At 29.5% G+C, this 21,785-nt stretch overlaps 2 protein-coding genes across 2 annotated transcripts in view; one reads left to right on the top strand and one right to left on the bottom strand.

The window, feature by feature from the left end:
* Window positions 1–1,644: 1,644 nt before the first annotated feature.
* LOC133033293 (uncharacterized) overlaps window positions 1,645–21,785 on the bottom strand; it is a 30,772-nt gene continuing 10,631 nt past the window's right edge. Inside the window, exon 3 of the transcript XR_009685567.1 lies at window positions 1,645–2,063. The gene's annotated coding sequence lies outside the window, so the exon portion shown is untranslated. The remainder of the gene's footprint in view (window positions 2,064–21,785) is intronic.
* On the top strand, window positions 4,463–8,382 carry LOC133033303 (uncharacterized). Its single transcript, XM_061108024.1, has 3 exons — window positions 4,463–5,250; window positions 5,583–7,044; window positions 7,163–8,382. Exons 1-3 carry the CDS (start codon window positions 4,899–4,901, stop codon window positions 7,347–7,349), a joined length of 2,001 nt encoding a protein of 666 aa, XP_060964007.1. The 5' UTR covers window positions 4,463–4,898; the 3' UTR covers window positions 7,350–8,382.

The following is a 21,785-nucleotide window of genomic DNA, read 5'->3' as shown; positions in this document are numbered from 1 at the left end:
AACACAAAACACAAATTACACAATAACACCAAAATCAAGCTTGAACTTCAAAGCTTCAAACCTTCCAAGGAGGACCCAAACATTTCAAGCTTAAAACCCAGAAATCAAATCACAATTTAAACTCTAAAGTCTTACAAAAATAGTCTAGATGCAATCCTTACAATCTCAAAAGCTCAAAAGCACCAAAATCACCATATAACACCTCACAATCATCAACATGCATCCAAAACTCATATGAACACCAAGAACAAGTTCTTCAAGCTTTAGATATCAGAAATTAAACACAACAAAGGAAAGATTAGACATTTACCACAAATCCAAAAGCTTCAAGCTCAAACTTACACCAATTCCACACCAATTCAAGCTTTAATTCCAAGAATTAATCAAAATTCAAGAAAGAAAGAAAGGGGAAGAAAGAGGGGTCAGCTAGGGCTGTGAAAGAATCAGAAAATTGATTATCAATTTCTCAAATTTTTTTTTTTATTGAATAATGCCTAAGTGGTCAAAATGACCAAAATACTCCCATAATCAAAATAAGCATTTCAATAAACTCAAGGGCAATTTAGACATTCCAAACACACAAATATATCACAATATTTTCATATTTTTATACTTATCAAATAATGCAAGAATTAAATCCTGAAAATATATTTTGGACCCCGAACCCGGTTCGGCCCAAAATACCCGATTGTAACTATACCGCGCTGACTTATTAAAAAAAACCTATAGATAGACAGAACAAAAATATTATATAATAATATAGTCCTCAAGCACGATATATCATTAAAATTACGATTTTATCCTTCTCGGGTCAAAATTACAAAAATACTCCTGACTCATCAACAGGGTCTTAAAATGACATCTATCAATATAATTCCATATATTAAATTATATAATAATATAATTCTACATTATCACTTATTTAACTAGTTAGAGTTTTTCTAATCCGATTCCTTAATCTTAGGGTATTACAACTAAACATAAATATAGAATCTATAACTTCTATAAGTATTTAGAAGTAAAACGATGATTTCCTTCAAGCTTGGCTGAATAGAAATAAATGATTGAGGCCTCATTTCAGTAATTATATTAGTTTACTGAAGTATCATTTATAGGTTGGTAAGTATTTTAAGGATAAAATACATTGAAGGGTAGAACGGTAAATTTATCCCTATTCAGTGTAGATCATCTATAGAGGATCTTTGACTATTAAGATTGTAACAATGGATAATCATAACGTATCTATATCGTGGTACGTATAGGGCGTTCTATATAATTGAGAGTGCTATTCAATTCCAAATCTATTGTGGCGCAATGCAGAATTATTAAGTTAGAGAATTTACTTGGTGAATTATAGATCTACTTATTAAAAGCTCGGTTATATAGGCCCATGGTCCCCTCACTAGTTGAGATAATACTGCTTGCAGACTCAGTTAATTGATTTTAATTAATCAATTTTAATTCTAAAATTAGACTATTTCTTATTTATAAATTTTCACTAAACAAGGACTTAATTGTGAAGAAAAGAGATTTTGGGGTCAATTTGTTAATTAAGAGACTTTGTATGGTCTAATTAATAAATATGGTAGTTTTATTTAGTAATTAATTATAATTATTAAATAAATAGTTTTGACATTTATATGATTGAATTGGAAAATATGGTATTATTGAAAGAAGAATAAGTGGTTGAAATAGAGTGGCAAAATTGTAACTAGAGAATGGTCCCTTTAAGTGTACGACCATTAAGTGATTTTTGCCTAATATTTTATTCTTCTTTAATCCATATAATTCAGCCTTAAGCCCTAGTTGAAACACTATAAAAGGAACATGATGCTTTCACTCATCTACTTTTTGACAATTTAACTATTGTCTTCAACCTAGATGAGAGAGTTCATTCCATAGTGATTTCACATCCTTCATTGTTCTTCACCATATTCGAAACCTTGGGTGATAGAGTGACATGTCCACACATAGAAAGTCAAGTACTCAATCATAGTGAGTAAGACGGTGGTAACCAAACCCGAAGGAGAGAAAGAGATCCAGGCTCATATCTTGATAATACTCTGCGACAGAAAGGAACAAGGATTAGAGATCTGAGCAAGAGGAGTCATTATATTCCGCTGCAACCAATGTAAAATTTTCTTAAACTCTTATGTGTTTAATTTCATTGTTTTAGAGAATTCATATTTAGGATGTTAATTCAACATACTTGTTAGTAAATCTGAATCCTGGTAAAATATTCCCAATAGTGCGCACACCCCATACACTTTTTTTCCAAGCGGTTATTCAAAGCATTTACTTTTTAAGGTTAAACCTTTTGGCAACACATACCCTGTATGAATTGTGGTCCTTTATTCTCTAGTTGCTTCAACGCACGAGCACAAAACCTTCTAGGGGGCCCAACAGTCAGATTATTGCATGTATTTTACCCCACTAGCAAGCTTATTGCAAAAGTCCTAGGCGGGTCATGGGCATGTCCATACCTGCCTCTTAGCTTATAAATACCCTTCTATTTCCATACGAAGAGAACGTCAGAAACAAGATAGCCGAAGCTCTGCTAAAATTCCTTTAAGCTTTCTGCTTCTTCAAGTGAAACCAAGAGAGCAGAGTTAGGGTTTCTTGCAAACACTATTGTAAACACATTATACAAGCCTCTTAAGGCCAATAATACTCACTCGTGGACTAGAGTTTATTAACCCTCGAACCACATAAAAACTCTTGTCTTCTTTATTACTGCACTTGGTTATTTCTTAAGCTAACATTTTATTAGTTTCTAAAAATCTCAGTAAACAAAATAATTTTTATTAAGACAAAGTTACAAGAAACAAAAATTTTAAGAATAACAAATGTTGTTTTCTATTTTTTTTTTTAAATAATTGATTTTTTTGTTAATATTGTTTCTCTATTTTATCACATATAATTTCTTTTCTCATCCTTTTATTACATTATTTTATCTCTCTCTCTCTCTCTCTCTCTCTCTCTCTCTCTCTCTCTCTCTCTCTCTCTCTCTCTCTCTCTCGCTCTCTCCTTAATCAATGTGTTTCATATCGTTTTTCTGTGCAAAGGTCGAGGTTCAAGTCCGGGATCGGGGCCAGGGGCCAAAGCCTGGGGTTTGGGTCCTTAGGTCCATGTCCGAGTCTGGGGTTGGGGGTTCAAGTTTAGGGTCAAGGTCTAGGACCGAGGCAAGCTTTGAGATCTTAGGTCGGGGCCAATTTTGGGGTCCATGTCTAGGTCCTAGGTCCGGGTTAGAGTTGAGGTTCAGGTCTGGGGCTTGGTCAAGGTCAAGTCATTGTCTGGGTTGGGTCAGGTCTGGTGTAAGGTCTAATTCTGGAGTCGGGGTCGTGGCTTGGTTTATGGGTGTTCATCCAATCCAATCCGCACTATTTTGTTCATAGTGCATTCGATCCGCACTAAGTGCGGATTTTATTTTTTGGATCCAATCCAATCTGCACAATGGCTCAAATCCAATCCGCAAAAGTGCGGATTGGATCGATTATTTTGGATTGATTACTTTTTAATATTAAATTATTTAATATTTATGAAAAAAATATTTTTTTTCACAAAACTAGTAACAAAATAAAACAAATTATAATTATTTTATGTCTCCAACAATACATTAAAATAAATAACAAATAACAAACTCAAACGAAGAAAAAAAAATTATATGTATAAAGAAACGTTTACTTTTATTTTAAATTGTAGGTAGAAAAAAAATTATATATAATAATATAATATATATTTTATCTATTAAGTTTTGAAATATAATTGTCTTATATATATTAAATTTTTAAATTACTATTTTCTTTACATTAAAATATTATTTGTATATATAGTTTTTTTTTAATTTTTTATAAAGATGTGTGGATTGGATTGGATCGGTTACTTTTACATATCAATCAACATCCAATTCGCACAAGTGCGGATTTTAAATTTTTCAATCCAATCTACTCCGCACAAGTGCGGATATCCGCACTTTGCGGATTAGATTGGATTGGATCGTGCGGATTGGATTGGATCGGCTATTTTATGAACACCCCTAGCTTGGTTTGTGTTTGGGGTCGGGTCAAGTTGGGTTGACATTCGTATCACGGTCTTAAAGTTTTTATTTTTAAAGAGCAAAAAAAAATCTAAAAATAATTTAAAAAATTACTAACAGAATACATTTTTTAAAAGCTATTTTTTGTTACAGAAAATAATGTCAAACACTAATTTTAAATTTCAAAATTAAATTGTGTAATAATCTCTTTTTTTTGCACAACATTGAATTGGTGACTAGAGGGAGTTGCAATTCTGTAACTAATTTTTTTTTTTCTATTAGCTGTGCTTGAGTGTACTGAAGACTAAGATGAAGTCCTTTCAAATAAAAGAAAAGTAAGACCAAGTTGAAGACTTTGGTTTGGTCATACAGTCACAATAGAGTCATAAGGCTATGCTATGGCTAATTAATAAAAGTCTTGAGGTGAGAGTTCATTCCCCCAAAACAAAAGTCTTTGGTCTATGGTCTTTGGTTTGGGAGTATAACTATAATTAAGTGGTATACACTACTACACCAATTACCATAAAAGTCCCCGTGACAAAGGTCCACAACCGCGTGAATGGTAGGGTCAAAATCGTAATTTCGTTAAAATACCTTCGTCTCCGATAGTTAGAAGAATAGAATCAGTGGGTTCCTTCCTTCTTTATTTCATCACAGAATCAAATTCGAAGCTTAAAACCATCGAAGAGGGATAACTTCCCTTCTCCTCTATCCCTTTCTACGATTACTACAATGATTTCTGTATATAATACTATGTAACCAGACGTAGAAGACGAAGAAGAAGACTGGAATCGAGCCCTATAGGTTTTTTGATTTTGCCTAAACTGTGATTAGAGATATTTTGAGGTATCCGATCTAAGCCATGGGTGGAGATGTGAGCGGCAGCGGAAGCAGATGTAGCAGCAGTGGCAGCGGCAGCGGCAACGGCAATAGCAACGGCGGCGGTGGTAGCATGATGAGACTGGGACAACTCACCTTCGCGGAGCCGCAGTACGTCGGGGCCAAGACTTCGGTGTGGTGGGATATAGAGAATTGTCAGGTCCCTAAAAGTTGTGACCCTCACGCCATAGCCCAGAACATTAGTTCTGCCCTCGTCAAGATTAATTACTGTGGCCCCGTCTCCATCTCCGCCTATGGCGACACTCATAACATCCCCTCTTCTGTCCAGCAAGCCCTTTCTAGCACTGGCATAGCCCTTAATCATGTTCCTGCCGGTATTCTTTCTCTACCTTGCTTTTTAGGGTTTGTACTTTTTAGTATATATTTTTTTTTACTCTATTCCAATTGTTTAGTCTGATCATGATAAACCCTTCCATCAAAAAAATTGTTTAGTCTGATCATGATTAACCCTCATTTTCCTTGCAAGATTAATTTCATATGAGATGTTTAAGATAACGATGAATATGAAGGGAAATCCTGATCATGTTTTTCAGGGGTTTACTGAAAGTTGACTGTTTTGAATGAATTCATGCTTTTGGGTGACTGGTGGTTGTTTTTGTTTTCCTAAAGAAAAATATTTGATTGACATTGTTAAGGTCTTGGGCAGGTGTGAAAGATGCTAGTGATAAGAAAATCTTAGTGGATATGCTGTTTTGGGCCGTGGATAATCCGGCGCCTGCGAATTACTTACTTATTTCCGGAGATAGGGATTTTTCTAATGCTCTTCATCAGTTACGGATGAGGAGGTATAATATTCTTCTAGCACAGCCGCAAAAAGCTTCTGCTGCTCTCATTGCTGCAGCCAAGAGTGTATGGCTTTGGACGAGCCTCTCATCTGGAGGATCTCCACTTACCACTGGTGAATCATGTCAGCTTGTTAACGGGAGCCAAGTTAGCCAACCATTTAAACCCGAGGCTTCTCAATTCTCAGCGCCTGCTGAAATGCACCAGACTAGTCAACCGATGTGTTACCAAGGTTACCAAGAAACTCTACCAATTCCAAACCAGAAGCCTTCCAACGTTGGAAGGGGTGTTGACCCAAAAACTAAGGGAAGAAACAACAAGAAAAATCCAAGCCAGCCCACTGTATCAAGAGCCTCAAGTGTGCCAACAAGCATGCATGAGATTAAGAACAATGACTACCCCTTTCAGCCAGAACAATCGCAGGGAAAAAACTTTAAGAAAGCACCACATGAATACTTTGGTGGTGGTGGAGGCAGTAATGGAAACCATAATATAAGCAATCCCCCAAATCACTACCCTTCCCCAAGGATGCCAAACTCAAACAATCCCCATATGCAACCTCCCCCTTTCGGATCCGATAACCGGTTTCATCCTAATCCCCATTTTCGGCCACCTCCTCCCAGGCCCGATGGTCCTAGATTTTCTTCCGCTCCTCCCAGGCCCGCTCCACTTAATGTGCCTGATATTGGTAAGTTAGGTATCAATCAGAACAACATTTATGCACAGAATCCACCTAATGTCCAAAATCGAACTGGAGAAGACTTTAAACCTTCCTCTACTGAGTCACAGAATCCAAATAGTTTTAATGCACCTCAGAAGGGCCATAATTTCCAAAGTGGCCAAGCGTTTCATCATGATGCAATGAACAATAGGTATCCTCGCAGCTCTGAATTTTCACCTTCCCCAGCTCCATTTGGTGCAAAAAATGTTGCTAATAATGGTGTTTGGGGAACTCAAGGATGTGCGCCACCTTCAGAATATGTTCAAGGTCTTATTGGCGTTATTTTACTTGCCCTGAATAGTTTGAAACTCGAGAAAATTATGCCTACTGAAGTAAACATTACTGATTGCATTCGATTTGGGGATCCAAAACACCGCAATACTGATGTAAGGAAGGCTTTGGACTGTGCAATAGAACAACATATGGTAGTGAAGCAGAACTTAGGTGCTGTGCAGTTGTATGTTGGCAAAAATGAGAAATTATGGAAGTGTGTAAATACTATAGGGGGAAATCTTAATCTTTACCCTAAAACCACATGGGATCGGATACAGAAGTTTATAACATCCTCAAGTGGACGTTCTGCCGTACTGGCTTCTCAATGCAAGTAAGTGGAATTATAAAATTTGGTTGCTTTCTTAGCATTCATTTAGAGTGTAGGTATTTAAGTTACTAAGAGTAATAAGTCTGGCCATAAAAATTATGTCATCTTGCTTTCTTTACAGATATGAAGCAGCTTTAATTCTTAGAAAATCATGCTTGGAAGAGCTTTCCTTGGGCGAATCACTCCAGGTCTTGAATTTGATAATTGGTGTGAAAAAATGGATTAATCATCACCATTCAGGATGGCAACCTATTATAATTACCCTTGCAGAGACTAAATCTGATATAGCTACAGAAGTTGATGCTTGATTAAATCAAGAGCTTATTTTAATGATGATGAAATGGTTTTAATCTAGCTACAGCTGCAGGAGCATTTTCTTTTATTTTGACCTCAAGAACTATGGGTTGCCTTTGAATGAACTAAAACTGTTGCAAATATCAGGAAAGTTTACTAGGAAGGCAACTATTAGATCGTGAATCAAGTAAGTTGAAGTACGATTTATCTGTGTAGTTTTAGTATTAGTTTTTTCCTTTTTTATTTGCAAAGTTAGCTGTAGGGGAGATCTATAGAAATAGAACCCTGTGGTGGTGGTCGCCTACTGCAATCAATCTCAGTTCTCTGTTGCAGTTATGAGGCTACCTATTTTAGATAGTATTACCTGCATTTGAGGCTTTTAACCGTTCCCAAGTTTAAGCGGTCGAATCCTTTGACCTAAAGCCTCTTAAGCAGTAGAGTATATACAAGGACTGGTGTCATTCAAAAGATACGATATTTGTTTCAACTCAACATGTCTTGGCAGCTGTGCTGAGGAGAGGACATGTTCTGTTTACGTTTGAAAAAGAAAGAAGAGGTTCCATGACTGCATTGTTCTACATGGAATGAAGTTTGGGGACCCTTATGAACCCCAAAAGTAGAGGCGTTACGTTCCGAGTATTTTCAGGGAAGATTTATACAAGTGAAGTCTGATAGCTGCTGCAATTACATTGGCTGGCAGGCATATGATTTCTATTTTGGAAATGTTTTGTAACAAAAGCAAAATCTTCTTTTGATCTGAGAAAAGAGGACAATATGCAAGGGAGATCACTGTTTCCTTACTTGAATGTCATTCTAACCTTTCAACTGTGCATAAATTGATTGGTGAATGAGATGCACGTTGGTTGGACCTGCAGCTATCTATGGATAATAATTAGTATATACTTATGTTGTTTAAGCGTTTTCTGCCCTTTTATTTGGTGTCTGTAAGATTCTGTCTTTTGGATTGTGCAATTTTTTTGTTTGGTTCATTATAAACAGCAATAATAAGAACTTATTTACCTTTATAAAATGGTTGTTTGCTGGCAACGGAGGACTATCCTCTCCCCTCCCCTCTTTTTATATAATATTATATATATTGTTAAGGTGCATTAGTCATATGGCTTTTAGTTATTGGTACAGGTTTCACATATTTTAATTTTAGGATAATGTTATTTGTGTTTTTAGACGGAGGACACATATAATTCTAAAATGGTTTCAACTCAGTAGCTCTAAGCCAATCGCAGACTCAACTAAGATAATAGATTAGATCTATTAGCGAAGTCAAGTCTTTCGAATGTTGGATAGATGGCTCGTCCAAATAAGATACACCTCTGGTATAGTGTATCTTTGGATGGCATCGAACAGATCTTTTGATGGGTGATTAATGGGCATTCTAATATCCAGTTTTGATCACATCAATTTATTGTCAAATCTCTCAATATGATAGTTTTATTTTTAGGATCATACCCAAGACTCGTATCTTTCGAATCAATATATATATATATATATTTATATATATATATATATAAATATAAAGGAGAGTTAATTTATTGAGGTGTATATTTTTCTGATTAAATATAAATTATGTGAATGTATTGATTTTTTTTTTGAAAAGGAGTGTATGTATTGATTAAGAGTATATATATTTGTATATTTCAAAAAAAAAAAATATTATACAGTAATTTAAAAGTTATACATATTTTATATATATATATATACTTTTTTAATATATATAATATATTTATATATATTATTATGTATATGTATTTTTTTTTGTCAGAAAATACAATTAGAATATATTATAGTTTTGAATAAGTAGTATTTTATTACAAATTTTTATTTGTGAAATTATTGTGTTTTTCAATAGCCTAAATAGTGCTTATGTATATTTATATTAGTAAAAAAAAATAATACTTGAGTTGATGTAATATTTTAATATCTTTGTGTGTATTTATTTGTTTATTTTTTTTATAAATGAGTATGTATTTAAATTTTACTTATTTCATAGTGTGTATTTATTTAATATAATTTTTCTATTAAATAAGTTATTTAAACAAGAATAATATTTTGATTAAATTGTGATATAATCTTATAATTATTTAATTTAAGTACTTAATAATAATTGTGAGGTTATTGGTTCATCGCAATAACAGGAGTAACAATTTTTACTTATCCTCATACGCCAATAATTTCGGAATCAATTTTAAGATAGACCGCTTAGGTGATCTTCGCATGGCACGGTAGATGAAGAGCTTCACCAAATTGACCTTTATTGTTTTGAAGTGATGATGAACAACATTAATGATTAGTTTATGCATTTAATTTGTAAACTTAGTTAATGTAATTATTTAGTTGGATAGTATGAGTATTAGTTAGTTTGTTTAATGGATATTGTAAACTAAGCCGCGCCTTGCGCGGATTTGGCCCTAGTTTTATAAATTTTCTTTTACTTGTTAAGTAATACCGATTAAGTAATATAATGTAAAATATAATATTTGGATGTATTTATATATATATTATAAATAAAGTAAAATTTTAAAATTAGAAATATAAGGAAAAGAAGAGAACAAACAACAACACAACATATAGTCGTATGAGCTACTACTTTATTATAAACTCGGTACACATGAGATACTGAAGAGCATAAGCAAAGACAAAAAAGATATTTGTCTGATGGTGTGGAAAAGTCATCTGAAACCTTCAAACAATCACATTCACTCAATAATTCTTCAATTCTACTTAGAAAGTGTTCATACGGGAAAGCATGAGAAAACTTGAAAGCAAAATAGACATGAACTTCACATACATAGAGTCACTTCACTCCATAAAATGCTAAAAATATTAGAATTATGAGTTTGAAAGAAAACCTAACCTAAAATAACATTTGTCAGAGAAACTTAAGATTGATTTCAAAAGGACCAAAAATATATCGTTTGATGTTTACAGTCTAAATGACTCTTTTTATATGCATATGTGTCTTTATGGTAATAATTATTTATTAATTGTTGAAATATAAAAATGTATGATGTATAATTTTTGCTAGGCATTTATGTATGTATAAATTCTCTAAAACCATAAGATTATTATAATTTAAAACCATAACCTCTTTTACATTAATTATTTTGCATGCATTTAAATTTATTTTATTTACTCAACGTTTCAAATATAATGTCTAAGGTTTAACATAGATTTTTTTTCCTTTTTTTTTTTTTCTATTTTTATATAGAGACATAAATTATATGTTAATGATGCATTAGTATTTTTGTATAAGGTTAGCATATGCAACCTAATCAACACCACAAAACTTAAACTGATAAATTAATGATATAGATTAATTTTCATTAATTAAGAATACCATAAGTCTGACTACAAAACTAAAACTGAAATAAATTAATAATATAGATTAACTTTTATTAATTAAGAATACCATAAATCTTTTAATTGGTTGGTATTATTGAATAATACGTTAGTATTATTGAATAATACGATGTTTTTACTATATTATTAGAAGTTAGTAGATTATTAACAATTTAAAAGAATAAAAGTGAATAAAAAATAGAAAAATAGAAAAAATAGATTAGGTAGAAAAAAGAAAGATTAGAGTGCCACCTCATCAACTCTAACAACACAATTATAGATATACTAGGCAACATACCCGCTCTTCGCGCGGTTATTCTTTAAAATGTTCTTAAAATATAATAGGAAAAAATTAGTAATACAATTAAAATAATAATTTAAAACATTGTAATTACATGAGAACAACTCCTTAAAATTCTATAAAAAAAAACTCCTTAAAGTAATTTCTATTTTCATTTTTGAAGAAAAATACGTGTTTTGATGTGAAAGAATAACTCTAAACATTAAAGCATAACATACTCAAATACAATTATTCTCGATAAATAAGTAAATAGTCAAAATTAAGAAAGAGTTAAATCTTAATAGTCTTTATTTATTCTTTCGACATTCACATTAGCTATGCTTTGTTGTTAGTCTTTTCTTTGCTGATGAAGTGCATTCCCTCGCAAAGCATCATCTCTACATCGTAATCATCTTAAAAAAATATAATATTATCACCGTATCTCTTTTGATGTAAAGCTATTGTTGAACCCTCTAGATTACATTATCTTGTAACATATCTTTTATGGTCCATTTTGCCACAAACTTATTTATCCTTATTAATTAACCAAAAAAAAAAAACACACATACATTAAACAAATTATAAATCAAACAAATATGATTAAAATAAATTTAAATAATCAAATCAAAATGAACCCAAATTCATATCACATTCAAATTATAAAAATATAATAAAAAAAGTTTTATCAGATTCAAATCATTGACTATTATTATTTTTTTCACAATAAATAATATGTCTTATATATTGATGATTTCAAAATTCACTATTTCTTTGAAAAAAAAGCAATAAATGATCAAATAATTCTATTTATGTATAATGTATAATTAAAATAGACAAATACTTATAAATATCTAGTTAATAAACATTTTATAAAAGATAAAAATAGAAGAAAGTTACTTAATATAAGGTATTTTTTATATGTAAAAAAAACTTATTTATTTGAGCATATGATCAAACTTATAACGTTCAAGTTATTTTTTTTATATATAAAATGTTAAATATTTTTTTCTCTAACTATTTGTTCAAATAATATCATTAAGATTGGTAAGTCTTTCTTTCAAAAAAAAAATAGGTGTAAATATATATTTATATATATAATGAGAAATAAAGAAAATTATAGCAAGTTTGTTCTTTTATTTTGTAATAGAAAACATGAAGAAGAAGTACAATATATGAGATAGAAATTAAATGACTTGTATTAATTTTTTTACTTTTTATTATTGTTATTATTATTATTTTTTTTTTTTGCAATCATAGCAACCATAATGAACTTTTCCATTCGTAGACATTATTTTTTCTTTTTTGTTGAATTTTTATTTTGTGATAATCTTGTAAAATATCATGTAAAAACAACACCAATAGATTAAATAAATAAATAAAGACAATATTTTCAACTACAATTGACACATATATAGATATACTACTTAAATATTTTTTAATAACTTATACTGTAATAGAAAGAAAAATGTTCCATAAAATAAATAATAGCTAAATTATATATTCATATCTACAATAAATATAAAAAAGTTATTTTTTAGGGATTTTTACACTTGGTATCTTTTTTTGTTATTTTTTTACATTTTTATCTTTATTGGGTTATTTAAACATTTTTAAAAAAAATATTTTTCAATATTATATTTAAAAAGTTTGATAATTACACAAATACCTATGCATGCTTATGTCATAAGTTTTCTCCAATATTACACTCCATCTCTTCCACCTTCTTCTCTTTCATCTCCAATATTACATTCCAATCCATCTCTTCCACCTTCTTCTCTTTCATTCATTTTTTTTTAATTTTTCTTTTATTTTCTGTTAGTTTTTTTTTTTTCCATAACCCACTATCATCCCATGTGAAGCCCTAACTCACGGATTTCAAACTCCCATCTATGCTACGATCCTAAAATGGGTTTGAAAGACATTGCAAAGAAGGGAATGGGTGATGCTGCAGAGCCATCTGGTTCTAAAAAAAGATTTTTCCAGCTAAGATTGAATCTTGTAAGGCAAAGAGAACCAAATCTTCGAGATTTGTCAAGGATGTAAGTTGGGTTGTTTTTTGATTTTTTTTTAGTTTTTTTCTTGTTGTTTTGTTTTTCGTTTGCTGTTTTGTGTTTCAATTTTTTTTCTCCATAACGTTTTAGGTTCTCTCCGATTTTGACTTCGAGGATGAAGTTTCTGATTTGGAAGTGAAGCCTAAAGTTAAACCCAAGAGTTGTTTACCTTGAATTTTTTTTATTTTTTTAAGTTGAAATTTTTAATCAACCGTTATTTTTTATTTTATTTTTGTTCTCATTTTTGTTTTCTTAGTTTTTTTTTTTTGGTTTTGTTACTGCTATTAAATAGTTTTTAGCATCATTTAACCAAACTACACAATTTTTTTTTTGTCAGTTTGGGTTTTCTTATTAGTTGTTTTTAAGTTTTAAATGTATTTTTTTAGGGATTATTGTTGTTTTTGTTCTCATTTTTTGTACGAAGGTTTTAAGTTTTCATAACATTTTCTCTTTATTTTTAATTCGTTGTTTGATTGTTATTTTAGTGTTCTATGGCCTTTTCTAAACAGTTGTTTTAATGTTTAGTTTTAGTAGTTTTAGTGTTGTTTAATTTTATTTCACAGTGAACAATTTTTTTAGTAATTTCATGTTTTGCAGATTGTTGTTAATATGTTTTTTCCCAGTTGTTCATCTTTTAGGCTGTTTATGTCTGGGTGTTTTTAAAATGTTGTTTTGTGGTTGCTTTCTGGTTTTTTTTCTGAAAGCTTAGATGATGTTTGTTTTTTCATATTTTATTACCTTCAATTCTTTCTCTGATTCAATCATGGGTGAGTTTCAATGATTTCCAGATCTCGTTCTATTTGATTCTTCATCTCTGAACGTGATTTGCTTTTTTGACTGAATGTTGTTTTTGAGTTTTTTTTTACAACAATGGAGGTTGGATGATTTTTTTTCTTTCTGTTTTTGTATTTGGATTTTCGGGATTTAAATTGTTTTCCCTTGAGATCTACATTTTTTTTAGATCTGATTTTCCTGATTTTGGAAGGAAAATGGTTGAGAATGGGTTGGGGGATTCGTCCGCTGGGTCACGAAGAAGGAGGGTTCCATTTTCCTTGGCTGGTATTTTTGTAATTTAACAACTTTTAGTTTCTATTTTTGTTTATTTCCCTTTTTGGGGTCATAAATGTAAACTTGTTCCATTTTTAATTTATTATAGAAAAAATCCCTATTTTTTAACGCTAAAATATAATATTTATGAATATAGAGAATAGTATTAGCAACCTATGGTAGTCTTTTGGACTTTCAAATGAGCAATTATTAATATTATTAATATTGATGATGATTATACTATTGTATTATATAGCTTAAATTTTACATTTGTCATAAATATGAGAAGGTGGAAGAGTATAGGTGTATAAGTATACTTCTCAATTATTATATTATATTAATTAGCTTTAAGGTTGTTATGAGGTTTAATTAATAAAATAATAAAATAGAATAGAAGTTATAAGAATGAAAAGTCACTATTTTTTTTAAAATAAATAATGTTACATGATTAAATGAAAAATTAACAAAAAATGAGAAAAAATTGATAGAGTGAAGAAAATAAAAGGAAATCATTATAAAATGTCACATCACATTGTCTTGCAAAAGGATTATATAAATGTATAAACTTTTCTAGAGATAATTTGTTTGTTACTTCGTAAATTATTAAAGTAAAATAATACATTCAAAATGTTATTTTCATGCATAATATATATAACTGTTTTAAAATTAAGTATAATAAATTGTGAAAAAAAAAATATAATTAACTTGTTAGTAAAATATCATAAGATATTGTATGCTTTTAATAAAAATTAGTAAATATGAATAAATGGTATATTTTTTTTTTTTTGAGTTAACGAATAAATGGTATATTAAGAGAATTGGAGATGAAAAAAAAAATTATATAAATAGTTCAAATTTAATATGTTTCTATTTATTAGTTAGCATATTAACATAACTAATATTTATGAAATTAAAGCTAGAAGGTCAATAATTTTTTTGTAACCTCCACTAAAATTAAAAGAAATTAAAGAAAAAACATAAAAATAATAAATTTGATAGTAATGTGATATATGTATACATAGTTATTATATTATGATTATTTTCTTTTTGATGATGTTATTATTATGATTATTACTACTACTTCAAAGGTCATAAAATTATTATTTTAAATTTAAGTTTTAGTATAATTAGTAATAAATAATAAACTAAATATAAAGGTAAATAAAAAATTGAACAAATGAGGACTTGAAATAATTTGTTGGAAACACGCACAGGTTAATAAAGATTGCAAAGGTCACATAATTGTATTTTTAATTAATAATTAGTGATGAATGATAAAAGTAAACTAATATAAAGACCTAAAACTATAAATCATGAAAATTTTGAAAAAATAAATAAGTATTTGTTCAAAACATTTCGCATCATTATTATTTTTAATTAATAATTAATAATAAATAATAAACAATAACCTTTAACTAAACCAAAAGTTGTAACTGATTTTTTATTGTTATTATTAATGCCATAAAAACTAAAAATAAAACAATATACACTCATTAGTTTTATAACTTAAAACTGAAAAATAATAAATTATAATTAAGATACAACTTTTTTTTTTTCTTAGAAACTCTAAATAAATAAGAAAAATAGAGAAAAAAGAAAAAATGAAACAAAGCTCATACAAGATGCCATGTCACTTACCTTAACAACACAATTATATAAATATATAGATATAGATAGATTGTAATTATATATTAATTTTAAATTTGATTTATATTTAAATTAGATAATTGGTTTTTAATATATTTTTATTATTTAATGTTTTTTTATTTTAAATTTATTTAATATTAATTTATATTAAAAAATAAATTTAAAAGTATTAGAGGCGGAGTGGTCCGCCGCTAATAATAGTATCAGATTACGAATCTGACACTATTAATAGCGGCGGGGTACTGTTAGTCCGCCGCTAATTATTGTTAATAGCGACCCTTTATTACCGGCGGAACCCGCCTCTAAAGATCTTTACCGGCGGATTTTTCAATTATTACCGGCGGACCCTTCCGCCTCTAATTCTTATATTTGTTGTAGTGTTAGTTCTTATGGAAGAAATGGAAGTACAAATTTGATGGATGATGAGCTGCTCCATTGTTTAGGGCTTTGGTGCCTTTTAAGGTTTTCGCGCATGATTTATGGCTGGCTACTAATTATTTAAGGTAATTGCTTAAAATTACAAGATATCATGAATTGTAAAAATATTATAAAATTTAATAACTAACAATTATGGTATACAATTATGAGATTATTGCCTTATTAGTTTATTATAGATAACATAATATTAATTTTGGGTACATAAATTATAAATATGAGTTTATTATAGATAACATAATATTAATTTTGGTATATAAATTATATATAAATTATAAATATGAGTTTATTATAGATAATATAATATTAATTTTGGTATATAAATTATAAATGTGGGATTTTGTAATAAATTGGAGGTAGGGCATTAATTGTGAATTGAGAATACTTTGTTTTATTATTTTTATTTTTTTTATTTTTGGGAAGATATTGAAATAAATAGGAAGTAAATGCTAATGAAGTATTGAGATTATTGCCTTATTAGTTGTATAAGAAGATACTAATATGAATAGTTTTTATAATAATTTGAATGGTATAATAATTAGGAGGTTATCTATTTAAATAATAAATAAGGAAGCATTATGTCATAATACCGAATTGGATTAATTAATATTAGTTTAATTTTATTAATTAAATATATGATTAAGTGGTATTAGGAAAATGTTACTTTTGAATGTGAAAAGTACAATCTTAAGTTTTAAGGATATTAATACAATTTTGGTTTAATTTAGGTTGAATAATATTATAGATACCATGTTTTACGCTATAAATAAAATAATAAATAATTTGACTTAATAAGGATTTTGACATGTTTTAATCTATAAATAAGTAATATTTTTAAGAGATAAAATGAAATAATTAGTATATAATATTTTGAATATTTAAGGAATAATGGGTATTAAAAGGAATTTTATTTATGTTTGATTTTAAAAGGGTAAAAGTAAGGAATAGGGATCCTATGAAGGTTATGAAGTAGAATGCTATAATTTAGTTGTTACTAGCCAAAGGGTAATCCCTTTGGCTAGTTCTAGTATTTTATAGGGAGATCTAGTTGCTTAGTCTTAGTGGTTGGTTGATTCTATTCAGTTTGAATAGTTTTCTAATTCAAGTTTTATATTGTTTTTTGATGTTTTTTTCAGGTGGAACTTCAGTATTTTATTGAGTTAGGAGCGTTGTTTGAAGATGTTATAGCTTTATTGTCTAAACTTCCGGGGGCAGTTTTGTCCCATGGGGCTCGCTCTAAGATTTTAGCGGCCCATGGTTGGCAAAGCATGCTCTGCGGTTAGACGATGAGCTATCCTGGTTCGAGGAGGTTCCAGTACCGGTGGCGGACGTGGGCGTCGTAAATTCATGAGTGATTTTAATCACTTTGTCAAAAAAAAAAAAATATAAAGGAGAGTTTTGAAGAGATGATGTGGCATTCTATTCTTTTAATGTTCTACTTTTTCTACTTTTTATTTTTTGTTTTTAATTTTTTTTGTTTGTATTTAACATTTATAATAATTATATAATTAACATTTATTTTTATATTAATTGAAATAGAAATTATAATATGTCTTTTCATTCTATAACTCATATATCAAATTAAATCTCTATATTATAATTATTATTATTACATTCTCTTCATATTCTCATATTTAATATGTATCAACTATCTATGTTATATATACTAGCTATTATCATATTATTTGAGCATCAAAAAATATTTTTGGCCAATCATGTAGGCATGATATGTTTCTCAACGCTGTTTTCCACCTCTAGCCTCTACTAGCTGTTGTCTCTTTCATCACCAATTGTAATTGATTTGATCAAGTTTGTTTGTATAAAAAATTATTTCTATGAAACTAAAAAAAATTTAGCATGCACTATTATATGTTTCTATTTTATGTTTTAGTTAATTAATCAAGTTGGTATGACTTGTGATCATTTATTTTTTACTTGGTCCGTACACATATTTACATTGATTTTGTAAATATTGTCAAAATTATATGTATTCTATTTATTTTATTTTATTTTATTCATGTATTTTTTTTATATATTACCCACTTAAATATCTTAATATTGTCCCAATATACTTATAATTTTAGGTGGCATCTTAATCTTTTTACATTCTCTATTATTTATTTTCTCGATTAAGTCATAGTCTAAAAATTTATGTATTTCATCTTATTTACTTTCATATTGATTTTAATTTATTATTTCTCATCTACCATAATAATAATAATAATAATTTTATTCAAATCTCTTATAGCACCCCAATAATAACTTTTATTAATATATGATTACGTTACTTTTTTAAAAAAAAAAAAAATTAATATACCTTTTTCATTTGATTTTGGATTACAATATTCACTAACAACATTTTACATTATAAAAAGTATAAGGTTAAATTAAGATGCAATTATTCTCAATTGATTATGCTAAAAAGATGTGAAGAACATAAAAAATTATAAGTCATGCATATAAAAAAAGAATTAATAAGTTTTTTATAATTTCAATAGGTGGTATAAAATATCTCTCAATTTTTTTATTTTTTTAAAGTTTATTATTTTAAATAAATTACTAATTTTTGAAGGGAATATACTTATTTGGTACCTTGTATTTTACATAAATAAAACTTTGGTACCCTCTAATATGAAAAATGTTTATTAGGTACCCTCTATTTGTAAAATTACACAGGATTTTGGTCAATAATCTTTTGATATAGCCAAATTTACCCTCTGTTTTTAATTAGTTAAATTATGTTGTTTCTTTTTTGCATTTTGAAAAAGAATTAATATTATTTAAAGTAAAAAAAAACACATTAAAATAGATGTAAAATAGTAGAAGAAGAATAGGCTGGCCTTTTCGTCTCTCACAAGGAATAGACCCAAGAGGAGTGAGTGCTTCTAACAGAGAGAACAAAAACAATTAGAGAAAGCCACCTGGATTCGCGAAGGACATCACTGGACACTACACCCACACCTCATTGTATTGTAGCATTAGTCGTCTTCTACAGGTAAGTGTTTTTTTTTTTCTTTCATTCTTTGTATCATACTATTTTTTGATGTTTTCTTATCAGTTACATTATAATAGGGCAAAAGGAAATTCATTGTTTTCTTACAATAAGTAACTAATTGTATATCATATTAAAATTACTAGAATATATACAACTGAATATTCAAATCATCATATATAATTATATTTGTATTTAAAGTCTGTAGCTTAGGTTGTCATGTCTCTTGAAAAGATGCCTTTAATAATTTATGGAGAGAAAGAGAACATATATTTGATCAATTTTCTAGTCATATATATGTATAAAGTATATGATATCTACTTACTAGCTATGATCAACATTACGATTAAAATAATGAATCAAAATTCTATGTGTTTTTGAGTATTAATACTCTTTTATTGGACATATATAATAGTAATACTGATTTAAAGCATGATAAAACTCTTATAATATGTGTATTGGTAAATGTTAAGAAATTAAATTTTCAATTCATTTTAGATATAATATATATCATAAACTCATATTAATTACTTCTCTTTGGTTAATAATAGCTTGATTTAACTGCTTCTGTTTATGTTTTTTTTTATTTGACTTTAATAATATGTTTAGATTTTCTCTACAAAATGAATTGGTTTTGTTTGAATTTCTAAATTATAACTTCAAGTGTCCGTGTTTATAAAGAAAATTCATGCTCTATGCTCTGCTTATACTTTTCTCATAAATAATACTTCAGACTAAGAAAGACATGACACTAGATGCTTGGGAGATTGAACTTGAAGCATTTCATAGTCCAAAAATTCAACAACAGATCCTTGATGTGGCTATGCCAGAAGCTGGTAAAAATGAACCAATGCCTCATGTTGCACCAGAATTTGATACACACGAATATATGTTGGCAGAAAGTGAAACAATAATGGAGGGTGATTTCATGCAATATGACAGTGGAGGTAATTTCACTTTAGGTGCATCATCAAGTGTTGCCCCTAGGAGGCTCAAATATGCACCTCGAAGAGCATCTACCAGGCCAAATGAGATGAGCATAAGTGAAGCAAATGGGGAATCTTTGTCAAGATCAACTGATGACAGTGACTTGGAGTGGAGAAAAGAGAATGAGATTTCATATGATGATGAGGATAGTTCTGACTTAGACAAATATTGTGATGAATCTGACACAGAAGAATGGTTTGGAGAGCACTATGACAGTGATGAAGCTGAGCATAAGAATTTTAAAAGACTATCAAGGAATGAAAATTTTGTTGATACTAATAGTAAGCTGCCAAGACCAAAAAATGAGAACATATATGAGAATGGAAAAATAGTCCTTAGGCAATGGCAAAGATTCAAAGATCACAAGGTTTTTGGGGCAGTATTGAAAGACTTTGCCATTCAAGAAGATTTTGAGCTACGTAAAGTGAAGCATGCTTCTAGTAGAATCACCTCAGTTTGTAGAGCTGAAGGATGCAAATGGTGAATTCATGCTTCCTTATCACCAGATGAAAGAGAGTTTATAATCAAAACCTACAATCCAGATCACAATTGTCAATGTGTTGTGAAAAATAGGATAGCTACATCAGGGTGGATTGCCAAAAAGCTTAGTAGTACCTTAGCTAAAACACTTGATATGAATTTACAAAGAATGTGGCTAGAGTTGAAAGATCAGTTTGGAATTGAAGCTACAAATAGATAACTTTGGAAAGCAAGGCAGAAGGCCAAAGAACATGGGGGCTTTAATTATGCTCACTCATATAGTAATTTGAGACGTTATGCTGCTATGATTTACAAAACTAACCACAGGGAGTCTTTATTTATTATACAAAGTAATCTAGTGCCAATTGAGCAGAATTTAGAGGATGAGAATCTAGAGGTTAATAATTTAGAAACCCCAATAATGAAGCCTCAATTCAACCGAATATTTATTTGCTACTCAGGTGTCAAAACTGGTTTCTTAACAGCGTGTAGACCATTTTTTGGGTTAGATGGCTGTCATCTAAAAGGGCCATACAAGGGTATCCTACTGGCTGCAGTGGGGCTTGATGCCAATCTTCACTTTTATCCAATTGCTTATGCAATTGTGGAAGCTGAGAATAACTCTAGTTGGAAATGGTTTTTAGACTTGCTAAGAAACGAAATTGGGGATACTCATAGAGGCCAACCATGGTGTATTATGAGTGACAGACCAAAGGTTAATTAATTCTTTTATGTATTATTTTATTGTATTATAAATGCTTTTAGTGGATGCTTAATCAACAATTAATTTTAAATATTTGTAGGGTTTAATTGAGGCTGTGACAAACATCCCGGGTGCTGGGCATCGTTTTTGTTGTTTTCATTTAGAAAATAACATGGTAAAAAAGTTTGGTACATCACACCTTCAAGGTTTCTTTTGGGCAGCAGCTGAGACAACCAATTTTAAGAATTTTAAAATAATAATGGAGCGAATTAAAGAATTCAACCAAGAGGCACATGATTGGCTAAGCAATATTGACTTCAAGCATTGGACAATGAGCAAGTTTGATCCAAATGTGAAGGTAGAACATCTCACAAATAATTTTGTTGAGTCATTCAACGATTGGATAGAAGATCATCGATACAAGGCCCCAATTGAGTTGTTGGAAGGTATAAGAATGCAAAAGACAGCCAT

This window comes from Cannabis sativa, unplaced genomic scaffold, assembly GCF_029168945.1.
Source record: "Cannabis sativa cultivar Pink pepper isolate KNU-18-1 unplaced genomic scaffold, ASM2916894v1 Contig3, whole genome shotgun sequence".
Lineage (NCBI taxonomy): Eukaryota > Viridiplantae > Streptophyta > Magnoliopsida > Rosales > Cannabaceae > Cannabis > Cannabis sativa.
This window is presented reverse-complemented; position numbering and strand designations above follow the sequence as displayed.